This window comes from Struthio camelus, chromosome 2 (assembly GCF_040807025.1).
Source record: "Struthio camelus isolate bStrCam1 chromosome 2, bStrCam1.hap1, whole genome shotgun sequence".
Classification (NCBI taxonomy): Eukaryota; Metazoa; Chordata; class Aves; order Struthioniformes; family Struthionidae; genus Struthio; species Struthio camelus.
The window spans coordinates 112086482-112099994 of NC_090943.1; the positions used below are offsets into that span (position 1 = coordinate 112086482).

General features: G+C 37.3%; 1 protein-coding gene across 2 annotated transcripts in view; it reads right to left on the reverse strand.

The window, feature by feature from the left end:
- Positions 1-13513, reverse strand: part of LOC104151284 (cadherin-7) — an 82314-nt gene that overhangs the window by 37303 nt on the left and 31498 nt on the right. For both annotated transcript variants that reach the window (XM_068932096.1, XM_009686030.2), the window contains exon 3: positions 4376-4670. In XM_068932096.1, coding sequence (XP_068788197.1) covers positions 4376-4670 — 295 coding nt within the window. The remainder of the gene's footprint in view (positions 1-4375; positions 4671-13513) is intronic.

Sequence of the window (13513 nt, forward strand, 5' to 3'; positions counted from 1 at the left end):
ATTAAACACATATTTGCCTTAGAAAAGTTTTAAGGTAGAAATTCTAATGCCAGATCTTCCTGCACTGATCCCACTTGAGTCTAATCAACAAATCAAAAATTTGGATGATACTTTCCCAGTCGCTTCATCCCAATCATCTTGTCTCAAACCTCGTGAGAGGGAAAGATCTATTAAAAGAGCTGCTATTATAATTATTTCTTTATCAGTTGCCCACAAAAACTTTGAGTTACGGAAATTCTATGCTGACAAGGAGATTTCGATATAGGGAGAATATGCAAGCTAACATAAGGTATGTTAATCATGAAAAAAGATTATGTGTAGAAAACCAGCTGCAAGGAAACATAATGTATAAGAGAGAGTAGTATTCTAAGATTTCTAGAGAGATTTTCCCCAACGAAGTAGGTTTCTCATGAAGAATAGGAATTCCTTCAGAGAATGTTAATTGTGACAAAGAGCCGACCTAATTTTTCTTACAACGTATTTTTCTTATATTAACATATTTATTTTCCTTGAGAAATGCAACCAAGAACACTCTATTGATACCTATGTGGAGTCAATAATTGTATAGCTGGAGGAAAAATGGATAGTTGCATAGTAGTTCCAACTACGACATCATTTAATGAAAGGAGAATTTATGTTCCTGAACCAAAATTAAGTCTGTTATTCCTGAATATATCCACCTACCTAATAACACAGATAACAGCTATTTTACATGTTTCAAAAATTAGTACCAGGTGACACTGGACAGTCTACAAACAGCACCGTACCTTCATTCCATCTAACAAACTGGGTGTCCCCAGTAATTCTTGTTCACAGCAGTGCTGTTCAGAGCCCCAGTCTACAGGTGTAAACAGGACACTAACCCCTACATGAAGCAACTTCATAGACTTTTTCACCAATTGAAGCAAGAACTAAGGAGAAAGGTGTGCTGCTTAAGCAAAGGATGCTCCACACATTCGCTATCTGTATTCATTGATACTAGCTAATAACAGATTGAATTTTGTGGGGTCGGCACAAAATTCTCTTTTTCCCAGGAAGTTTAAACTATCATTTTTAAGAATAGTTATCTATTTTAATACGTATTGGTAGATGTTACAGAATCATAGTAATCTGAGGACTTGATCCATGTAATGTCTGATATTAAAGGCATAAAGAATGAAGGAGGGTTTTTGCAGAGAGAACCTTGTTTTTAAAACATTATTTGGACTTTGAGTTACCAAAGTCAAGAATTAGTGGACATTAGGAAATGTTGCAGAGATCCACCTTTTCTATGGTAGGGTCAGATAAAGCTGACCTTGTTGCTAACATTTTTTCTGAATTGGAGAGCCTTCAAAGCGATAATTTTAATATCTCTGAGTTTATAGTTTTAGATGCTTTTAAACATACATAAGCTTTTAAAAAAGCTTATTACCTCAGGTGGTATTTGGTCAAAGTATTTTAAAGGGGTTTGCATATTAAATATTTGTGTGGGTTTGTTTTTTAAATGTTGGTGAAACCACCAAAGGGAAAACTTGTTTCTAAAACTGAATGAACTTCAGAAATGTTTATTTTTGAAATTGCACAAACCCTAATAACATGAATTTTAACCTCACTAACAAATTGAAAAAGAAAACTTTAAAGCCAGTCAGTTATTGAAAATATAAATTAATCATGTTTACAAACAAAATAATTCCACCATGTCACATTTCTAAGTGATATCAGCTGTTACCAGAAGTACATCATTACTATCAAGGTATCCATAGTAGCTATTTTAATCTCTACATGTAGTGGTATGGTCTGGCTCCGTTCTGTGTAAGAGGAATAATTTTAAAAATACTTTAAAAACCCCTAAAACTATGACTTTCACAGACAAACTATATCTTTGAAGATATTTTTTAAAAATAGATTTACAAGCCACCAAGATATTTCCTCCATCCAGGATAATCAATATAATTGGACTTGACCCAGATATAACTTGAACATGATCAGAAGTTATTTGAAATAATAGAAAAGATTGGCTTCAATTAGCCTCTCACTAATGTCCTAAAATATTTGCCAAATACAATGCAGAATCATTATATTTGCATAATCATCCTTTAGGTTAAAGGTATAATTCTCCTATTTTGAAAGTTAGTCTCAGTTTATAATCCTGCAATCACTTTCATTTTGTTTAATATCCAGTTAAGGAATCCTTGCCGTGGATATAATTTTAGACAAAATAAGAGAGAGATACTTTGTTTCTCCTTAATATTTCATGAATCCTCTTGATGTTTAATTAAAAATTGTGTTATATGAGTAAACTGTGAACCATTATGATTATGTAAAACAAATGCCACACAAGCCCTTACTGGTGATCCTTAATTCAATAATAATGCAGCATTCAGTAGTTGTGTGATAGAAACCAAGATATTTAAAATGTACATTTTAAGGAAACTCAGGGTGGGGAAATTGCCTGTAGTCAGTACAGATCGTGGAGAATGCTCACATCTCAGCTAAGAATAATTTTGCACAACATCCCACCTAAGCTGAATGTATATTTGGTGCTGAAATCAGTATGGGAAAAAATTTCTTTCAATCATTCATGTCATGAAGGATCAATGAAATATGTAAAAATAGATTACTGTGAAGAACAGTCCCTACGGTCTCCAATGTACATTGTACACTTCCCAAGAAGTGCTTCCCACTATTCCCACATCTATTTTTGGAATAAATGAAGTAAGGGTGCGGAGTTGGTACATGGGTAACTCTTGTGTGGATAAATCTTGTATATTTGCAGTATTTGTCCAAACATCAATTTGTCAGTACGGGATAAGGTAGGAGTCACTCAAGCAAGAGGGAAAGGTGGAACTATTGTGATTCAGGGGGCACGATAAAGGTGGAAGACACTTTAAAAACTTAACCATTACTACATTCTACAGTTCACTAAAATAATCCAGTCCTAAAGTAAAACATTAAAAAAATCCCCCAAACTGGAAAGATACCACGTAGTCTAAAAACCTTTTACAGAACTTATATTTGAAGGGCTGAGTATTTAGTTTCTTAAGTCTTAGATTATCTACCTCTCTTTTTCCAAAGTTCAGTAAGAAAGAGATCTCAGAAATGTATCACAACTTCATCTCATGCCTGATACTCAACAGCAGTAATGTCTGTCTGTTTTTCAAAGGCTACTACTGCCTTTTGCACCACTAATACAGTGTTTGAGTGACAATGAAAAGGTGTTAAGTGTCAAATGAGGGATAATATCTGTGCTCAACATTAAGTAAAAATAAATAAATAAATAACTCATTAGCAATGCTGTGCTTATCTCTCTTTGGCTCCTAAACTGAGTTTCAAGTGTAAAAGCAATGTTGACTAGTGATTGCTGCACTGCATTTAGGCAGGTGAGATTCTTCTTTTTTCTCTCTGTCATTTGGAAGTATCGTTTGGTGTCCAAAAAAAACCAGGGAGTGGTATTGAAAAAAATACAGAAAATTGTATATTAGGCAGTCTTACTGTAAGAGTAGCATTTTTTTGATATAGTTTAAAATCAGTCAAAGAAACCCCTAATTTCAATCACCATGTGAGTTTTTTAACTTGACATAAGTATTTCAATACACAGATTTCCACTAAAGTAGCTGAACTTGATCTGTTTTTTTTTTTTTAACTTCTTGTTTGTATTTATATCTTCAGGTTGAACTATAATTCACCAAAATTCATCTGGGCCAAACTCTCATCTAAACTAAACCACCCAGCTTTCGATGGAACACTGGCACCCAATAGCCAGTGAGCATTTTGTCCTTTTAAGGTAAAGAGCGAGTTTCAGGAATAAGAGCACCACTGCTTTTCCAACAGAGGAGCTGAAATGTTTGCAAGTCATTTATTCTGATTCCACTGAAATTTTAAAACTTTCTCAAATTGGACCACAATGTCTACTAAATATACATAGTTCCCAGACAGCTGGATTTGAGTATTAGAGAAGACACACGTAAACTGATACCAGTATATGCAACACTTGCCAACATTTTTATACACTAGAAGAAATTTGAAGATTTTGTTCAGAAAGGACCTTATCTGAACAAAATGATATATTATCACCTCTGAGTACTATAGCATGGGTGTGAAACTTATTATTGTTAATGAGAATTCTAAAACAAAGCCTCTGGCCACTGGAATGAGAAAAACACCATAAAATGCTTATCGCAATCCCTGCATAGCTATTTGAGTTTCACAACATTTTTGGAAGGCTAAATACTTAATCAAGCATGTTATTTCCAGTTAAGTCTTGAAATATCTAACTGTTGCAGGTGGCTCATAGATAATTAAGTAGCTTAGTGTGATACAGTAAAAAATAATGAATTTTTTAAAAAGGCAATAGGAGCAAATTTCCCACACCACCAAAAGTATATTTTGCACTTACCCACAGGAGACATCTCAGGAACTCCAGCAGTGTAAGGACCATCCAGAAATTTTGGCTCATTGTCATTGATGTCCTGAATCTTAATGACGAACTCAGATTCTGGTTCCACAGGTTTATTAGTCAGCCTATCTAGCGCTTGTGCTCGGAGTGTGTAGTAGGCCTGCTCTTCTCGATCCAGTCTCTTTGTAGCATGAATATCCCCCGTGTTCTCATCAATAATGAAAATGGAACTTGCCCCTTCGCCTGACAAGATGTATTTGATGGAACCATCTCCTTTATCAACATCAGAGTGAAGCTGGTGAAAAATTGATGAGAGATGAGATTAACTTACAAGAGAGGCAGTGGCATGGAGATATGTAAAAATAATTCTTATGTCAAGCAGTAGTACATGAAATTTTATTGTTCTTGGAAAGACAAGCTGAATGTTTATCGTGCACGGCATGTGAAAGACTGTTAGAATCTGTCAGCTTGCTCTTTTGAGCAAGAAAATTTCATTCTTTTCTGTAAATAATATCATTTGCAAATGCATTTTATATTATAGTCTTCTCAGACTGGAGTTTCACACACACACACAGATACACACAGGACTATAAACATTACTTATTATTTATTACAAATTAAACTAATTTGTTGTTTTCCACTTACTGTCCTACTGAATTTCAAACAAATGCCACAATGAACTAAACGTCAATGTTTCTCAACTAGTCAATGGACAAACTATATACTGATTTCCTTAGTGTTTACTGTGTAGTTTAATACATATAATATAGCTTAAAATAGTTTGGCCAGTTTTGAAGTCTTACTCACTACTATCTAGTGAACAGGTAACTTCACTTCCATACTGTGTTTTCCAGTATTAGAACATTTGCCTACCTACAGATAGCTAGGAAGTGTGAAAGATTGTGCCGTTTTACAATACAGGAAAGAAATTTAAATTAATAAACACTTAGGAAATAGTCACACAGAACCGCACAGCATGAAATGCCAGGTGTAGCTTCTCTGGGACTACTTGTAGCAGGCAGAGAAGAAAGATACCCCAGTGGGTCAAAATGCGTCTCCCATTAGAACTGCAGGGTAGCTTTGCTTTACATAAGAGAACGTTCCTCTGAGTATACAACTTAACTTACAGAGCAAGATTCCACAGCTTTTTTGCAGCTCCTTTCTACCTACCAAGTCTCACTTTCGCCTTACAGAATGTAGGCTCAAGCAGTTCTCATATATATTTCAAATACGTATCAGCAATGTAATTGATCTGGATAGTCATGTTAAACAACCACACACATCAAAATTTAATATGGTACAAGAGAAAAGAACATCAGTAAAACTCCAAGTACTTGCTGGCTTGTTAAAGGATGATTATTACTTGTAAGTAGTTGAGGACAGCGTTAAAGACGTCCGGATTCTTTACGGCTCTTATCTCCTTTGGACCTGCCCTAACTCCATATCATGTTGAGCTTGGAGGTGACTCTACTGTCATCATCGTTATAATTTCCTCTACTAACATTTTTTCTCTCAGCTGGGAGTATCACTCAGATAGTAATCACTTCCAGAATACACTTGCAGAAAATTGCTATCTCAGGCATAACTTAGCACAGCTGCAAAAGCTTTTCCTATTTTAGTAGAGAAGAATTGGTGATCAGTTTTGAATTTTTCAGATGGGTAAAAAGCTGCCTATTTCTTATACATTATTTCACTTACACTGGCTGGGTATCTCATACTTATGCAATTACAGTGCACTCTCTCTTAAAACAAAAATGGAATCTGAGCTTTGGGCTGGATCCAAAAACAGGTATAGGGTGTCTAAAGCAGATTAGGTACATTATTTCAAAATATAGCTTATCAAAATCCTCCTTTTACTGCTACCTAATGCCTGAGGTATCTAAAGGAGATTTCTTTGGTGGAGTTCCCCAAGCATCTGAAGTCCCGCTTCTGGGCAGATTCAGGGACATCCAGCGCTGACACTAACAAGCAGCTCAAGGTGAAATGTACCTCACACCCAGGCTCTTTCAAGATCCACAGCAATGGGTATTCCTCAGCCATAATGGCTGGGGGGTTCACTCAGTAAGGTACACCAGTGTTCATCTCACAAATCTGACAGCTGCTCCTCTTGCTGTTTTTTACAATATGAATGGAAGAGGGACCCATCTTTCTTACAAAGGACCAGTGACCTGGGCAAGTGAAAATCTGTTTAGCTTGGTTTCAATTTGTTTTACTTTTTTTTTTTTTTTAAACTAAAATCTACTTCAGGGTGACTGTCTCCTATGCACTAGGGAGGAATTGAGTGGATTCCCCTATATATCTAGAATCCTAGGCAGTCCAGGCCTTAAAATGCTGAGTATCATACCATCTAAGAAATGAAGCTGTGGGATGTAAAGATTCAATGCCTTTATCTTCTTGAAGTAACTCAGTTTCTCCGTATGCCATTACCGACAGAGTATTAGTCTTTCTGTAGTGACTGAGACACTTCTGTACTCCCTGTCAAAAATATTCTACCTTTTGTGGCATACATAAGGATCGGTAGGATGATGAAAAGAGCAGATGGCACCATCATAACCAGCAGTTTATCAAGTCGAGCAACTCCCTAGAAGATTAGAGATGAACATTTGGATCTCATCAGACAGGGAAGGGACCTGAGTCCACGTCCAGACCTACTGAGAACAGGCTAGCTCTTGTGGTGGCTGAAGCCTCCTTCATTAGCGCACCACAGTGCAGCACCTAGGTCCTGGGTCTCACCGTAGGGTTGCAGCTGCAGAGCTGCACAACCTCCATTTCACCTTGCCTTCACATTGCATCCAGCTCTGTCCTGAGTAATTCTGTAACAGTGTTTCCAAAGAAAAGTCTGAGACTCTCAGGGGAGAGCGTCTGAGGTGTAAATCCTCAAAGAAGCACTGACTAAGGCTTTCACAATCCAGAGAAAGAAGGAATTCTGTAGCTTCAGCATTTCCCATTTGCTCACTTACTGGCTCTCTGATTAACACGTTGTTTTTTAATGAGTCCCACTCTGAGGTCTGTAAATCTCCTCATGGATTTCATTACAGTGGTTGGTGCCATGGAGTGAAATGCTGAACATAAGGCACTTTTTAGAATGATGCTTTTGTGGAAAATTGCTACTCCATGGATTAATAAAGTGATTAGCAATGGCCTTTGTTACTCCAAGGTTAAGGCTCTGGGTGAACTAAGCTATTGGTACAGCTAGGAAAAGTACACAACATTTTGTTCTACTAAGCCTTTAAAAACAATATTGGCCCTATGCTCAAGTTAGTAAAGCACCATTCTCTACTTACTTAACCCCAGGGAAGTCTACGCTGCTACAGATTTAGCTTCTCTCTGGTACTATGGTATTGTCAATTCTCTGTAAAACACTCCAAAGAATTTTTTAGAACATTTTAAGTGTATTTTAGTGTCAGCATGAGGTGACTGAAAGTACAATACAAGAGAACAATGCAAAAATAAACTATGCTGAAGGAATCCAGATTTATATTTGGGCAATTTATGGATCAGCTTTGCTCTACTTCTCTTCAATAATGCTTTCACGCAGTGATCTTCAAAATCATTAGTGTAGATGTATCAATGCTTTGCAACTACTAACAAGATTTTTGCACCTAGGAGTTCTGGACCGCATTGCCACTCTGCTACCACCAGTGTGACTTCAGATAAGCCATACTTTTAGCTTTTAACTTCACGTTCTAAGAAACCACCATTAACACTTACCTTGTAATGCTATCTTTAGAAATCTCTCTGCATCGTGGTTTGCTGTTTGCTTGTTTGGGAGTAGTTAGGAATAGGTACATTTTCTTTCAGGAATGGTTGATAATAAATATTTTAAATGAATACTCTCCTACCCTTCTGCCCCTCACAAGCTCTTGCATGAGAAGATGGTAATTTAGGCCACTGTGCGAGGGAATGAACTATGTTCTTCCCCATTTTTTCTGAAAGAGAAATGCTACTGATAAAGTACTGGGTATATACTTCCTCCAACTCATTCTATCCACTGACACCTCCAAGCAAACGTCCATTCATGATGGTTGCTCTCATTTGCCTTGGCTTTCAGGTGACCTTACTCCCAAAATGTAGCTCTTGATCCAATTGTTATATGCTGATCCTATCGCTTCTTAGCTACATGCCACGTCCATTTAACCTAAAGATTTTAAATGTTTTGGTGCTGAGTGTTCCCTGCAGTACACTGTGTACAAGAATACATGAGAATAGAGAAAAGAAACAGCAAGCTTTTGCAGAGAGATGCATTTTTAACAAGAAGATAACTTCTGAAGTCTTAGGAAGGTTAACAGAGAGGGAACAGATCTAATAAAAGGAAATTGTATGAGCCTTGTGGGAGCAGAGGGATTCTGTACTTATTAATTTTTTTTTTTTTTTGGTTGGAAGAGACATTTCTGAGTGTCCTACAGTCGTACGCTGTCTCTGAAATCAAGCTGGAAAGAGGGCACTCAAATCTTCTCACAATCGAGCACTGAATCTCCTTACAGCTACAGCAAATGCTTACTTGGATATGTGTGAGAGCTCTTTAGACACTTGGTAGCAAAGACATCAGTGCTCTGAACCCCATAATGAATTAAATTTTGTCATCAGTTGCATTCTTGGCTCTGCAGCTATTAAAGCTCAGTACAGGGTCTCATCTAATATATGTTTATTTCGTCCCTTAGGATCATGATTATCCTAGGGAGCATTGAAACCTAACTAATCCATTTCCCTCAAGCTCTCTGATACTCGGTAGTTTCTGGGTTTAGTCCATTTGTAGCTACAGATCTGTACAGCCAATGATGACATCATTTTGCATCACCTGCCATTAGGGTATGCTAATGCAGTATTTTCAATAGAGAAGGAAATTTATTTTTATCAGTAAGCAGAGATACTGCATTGCATTAGAAGCAATTTGTCTGGCCAGCAGTGATCTCTTTGACTTCTGAATGTGAGGCTTGCTGTTTGCTCTCATTTTGCGTTTGGGTGCCTTTAAAGAAGGTACACTATTCATATGCCTCTCTTACCCTTCTTCCCCAAAGAGCTATCTTTGCAGCTGTTGCTCACTGTGGCACTGTGGCTAATGTTTTTTGGCAGAGTATATAGATTCAGGGTCTTCATTCTTCAGGGCAGAGTGAAGAAAATGCAAAGAGAAAAGGAGGAGCTGCAGGGTTTTCAGCACCAGGAGGATCTCAGAGGTAACGATGAGAAGAGATAGAGCAAACACGAGATGCTTCAATACAAGTTAGCTCCATAGATCCCTTGAACTACAAGAAAATGTGCACTTGTTTCCAGAACAACTGCACTCTTCTTAAGGAGGTGTTACCTTGCCTACACTCTTTCCTTTCTTACTGTGAAAGGATTAGAAATGGAAGAGTAGAACGAAAAATGCCTACTTGTGACTGCTCAGGCAGCTGTAGTTCTTGGTGATGAGGAACTGACACAATCCTAACTTTATTCCTGTCTTTGCATTAAAAGCTAGGAGGAATGGAGAAGGAAAAAAGGACAAAGGAAGAAAGAATACCAAGCCAGAAGCAGTCTCCTTTCCTATTTTATAACCACAGATTACTCTCACAAAACAACTGCAAATTGACTGTGGGAAGAAGACACTCATGTCCTCACACAGTGATATCCTCCCACTGGTAACTGGGAAGATTTGGAAACGGAACTTGTCAGATGTATACAGATTAAACATGTAATTGTCAGAAGAGAGAGTAGAGAATTTGAAACAAAGACTTCATTTCGCTTTTTTTTTTAAATCTTACTCATCACAATGTCCGAGTTCTTAAAACTTCTGTTCTTTGGTTTACTATTTAATTTGATTGCAGCTATAGCATTTTGAAACCCTATTTTCCCTCAGATTATCACTGGCAGTAAGTGTTTTGAATAATTATGATTCATAATGTGCTAGATGTCTGTATCTGTATTTTTTTAAATATATAAGACTATATTTGTTAATGTTCAAGAGAGTCGACTGTTGCTGATTTGAAACAATTTCAGTACAAATTATAACTATTTAAAATACAGTATAGATAATGCAGTTAACATTTAAGTAAAATCTTTGCAAACATATCACCCTTCTGCAATTTGTAAGAGCCTCACACACACATATTAGTTTTTGATGTTTGTTATTATTATTCTCAGCAGGAACTTTAGAACTGTTAGTTTTGGAAACGCTAACCATCTATCGATACCAACAGCATACAGAGGTACTTAAGACAGCTTTTTGAATTTCCTTTTCAGTCTCATTACAAAAATCATGTGGATTAGAAACAGATTCCTCAACAGTGTACTGATGTTAGCAAAGGCTTGTAGTTCATGTAATTCATATCACACTCAGGCACTTGTGAAAGCATTACTCAGACGATAATGATTTTCTTATAGAAATCATTTGTCCAAGAAACATTGAGAAAGCGATAAAGGAGCTCCTGGAGGGCTTTTATTTGTTTTCAGCTTTATTAATTTGTTTAATAAAGTTTTCAGCTTTATTAATTTGTAGTACAATCCTGGGCTCAAAACGCAATATACTGGTCTCTGTTCAGTATAACAGATGTTAGAGAGGACAAGAGATAGAGTAGAAATAAATGGCTAGATCCCAAACCCTAATATTTCTAATTAAAAGGAGATTGAGAAGAAGGAAGTTTGGGGTGTATGCTTGTAATGCAGCCAAAGCTTCCTTGTCTCAGCAATGTTATCAGTATAGTAGGAAACTAACGTAGGCAACCGTGCCACAATGGCACAATTTGCCACTTTGACACACTGCCATTTTTATGCATTGTTTTATTGCCTTCAGGCTTTCTCCTTGTCAGGCAAGAGCAGAAGTAGCCATGTGGGAGCTCAGCAAGGCCTTGTGCCATAGACCATATTATAACCACAGTATATTCATCTAATACAGGCAGCTGGTGACAGGCCTGCTCAAAACCCAATCAGCCTAGAATTTTTTCACCACCATAATTATATCTACAACGCACTGGAGCTGACTGAAGACCTAAGAGCTGTTGAAGGGTCTGAGGCCCAAGGCATTCATGTGATCTCTTCACTTCCAACATCATTTTATAGGCTGCCTGAACTCAAAGAGCATCTCCAGCTCCCTTTTTATCTTGCAATAAGTAATACTAACATCCTTCTACAAATGACTGTAAGCCAATATATCTGCCTAGTATCACCACAAAGGCAAGTGGGTAGAGGGAGGTTGCTGGGCCAGACACGTATCAAGCAGCTGTTCACGTGAGAGCATTTGTGCTTGTCCTTAATAGCCCTCCAGCAGTCAAATCATATCTCATTTGGTGAATTTGGGCCTCAGAGACCTTTATGTTTAACAGTGTATATGCAGTCAGGGAGAGCGAACGTCTATCTATAGTATACCTGAAGGTGCATGATTAAAGAGGCATAGGATAAGAGAAAATAAATATAAAGGAAACAGAGGAAAGAGAGAAAGCAGTGAGACTGAAAAAAAGAAGGAACAAACCAAAATGGATAAGCTCTTGGACAATTCTGGGGGACAAGGAGAGAACTGTAATGGGGAACAGACTGATGAAAGAGCTTGAGGGAAGGTGAGGCGGCAGAGGAGACAGGGAACCGAAACAGAAGAGGAGGAACTACAAGTTCAAATGGGAGGAAACAGTAAGTAAAACTGAAGAAAGTACAAATGAAAGAAAATGATAAAGTAGAGCTGATTTTTTTCAGTGTTAGGCTAGAACAGTAATTGAGAGTAAAGTAGTATAACATTATCAGCATTTTCTTTTCGTGCACTGTTTAATGCAACAGAGGGCTTATAACCTGAATTTGGTCAGGTGTTATTTTAATGGAGATGTATATCACTACTATTCCAAGTTCAAAAAAAAGCCTACTCTAGAAGAAAAGTAAGAAAGTGGAATTTAAATTGTCATTGATTTTAGGTGTTGGAAACAAAGGAACAGAGAAAAGAGACCTAACTGATAGGCATGGAGAGTAGCATAGAGTTAGCTGGTTCTGAATAAACAGGCATCACTCTTGCCAAAATATCTTAATCTGCTCCATTACTGTAATTTCTGAACCCTTTTCTCTACTACAGAATGCATGTTTCTGTGTCTCAGAAATTAAAATAGTAAGAACTTTATTAATTTCCTCAGAATTATTGTCTCCCATGGTCAAATTTGGAATGAGCAGTCAGACTTTATTGCACCCTTCTTTCCCAGTGTTGTTTCCCCTCTAAAAGATTCAAAAATAGGGGTAGCAGAGCTTGATTAAAAAAAAAAAAGTGTAGCCATTCTATTCTTCAGTGACTGACCTACAGAGGGTAACAGGGGGGATAATAACCTCGTCACCTCAGCTACATGAAGTGAAGTGAATATTTAATTTCACCAACCTCTAAAAAGGGGGAGTGCGGAGAGGGGATAAGACAGAAAGAAAGCACTGAAACACCTTTAATTCCTTGATGATTATTATTCAAATACACTTCAATATAGAAGTACCAAAATTCTGAAACATACACTTCATAAAATTCCAGTAAGAATCTAAGTAAGCCCTCAAGGCTTCTAAGTGAAATACAAAGTTCAAATGAACGGTTCCCCTAGGAATAAGTGGTGCTGTCATCTAAAGGCTAGTGAGTTGAATAATTAATAGGAAATACTGAAAACTGGATGTGATAAGAGCAACCCCATTACATTTTATGGCATTTCTTCTCTTAATACTGTTCAATTGTATCTATAGAGTGTCTTTTCTCTCTGTATGTGTATATATATATATATATACACACATATAGTTCAGCTCTTTATATAGAGAGAGATAGCGATACAGTGATCGTGCGTGTTTATACACACACACACGTGCATGCACATACACACATTTCCTTATTGTGTCATCTTCTTTCCCTATATTAGCAGATGCTACAGCCATAAAACTATGCCTTCCCCTCCCCAGTTTTAATAGGAGCACTAAATGCCCTGTGGTGACAAGGAACTGTGCAGCCAGCCCATTAAGCTTAGTGCAGCTTCAGGAAGAACACAGCAGCAGCTGCTACTATAGATGGAGCTGAGTGGGCATATGTAGCCAGCTGAGTATTCTTGAGGAGTTTTAATGGGCCATCATCATGGCATGTCACTCTCCAAAATGACTATTTGTCATTCACACACTTAAAAGACAGTTTGGCAGCTTTGGGAGGTAAAAACCATCTGTATACTG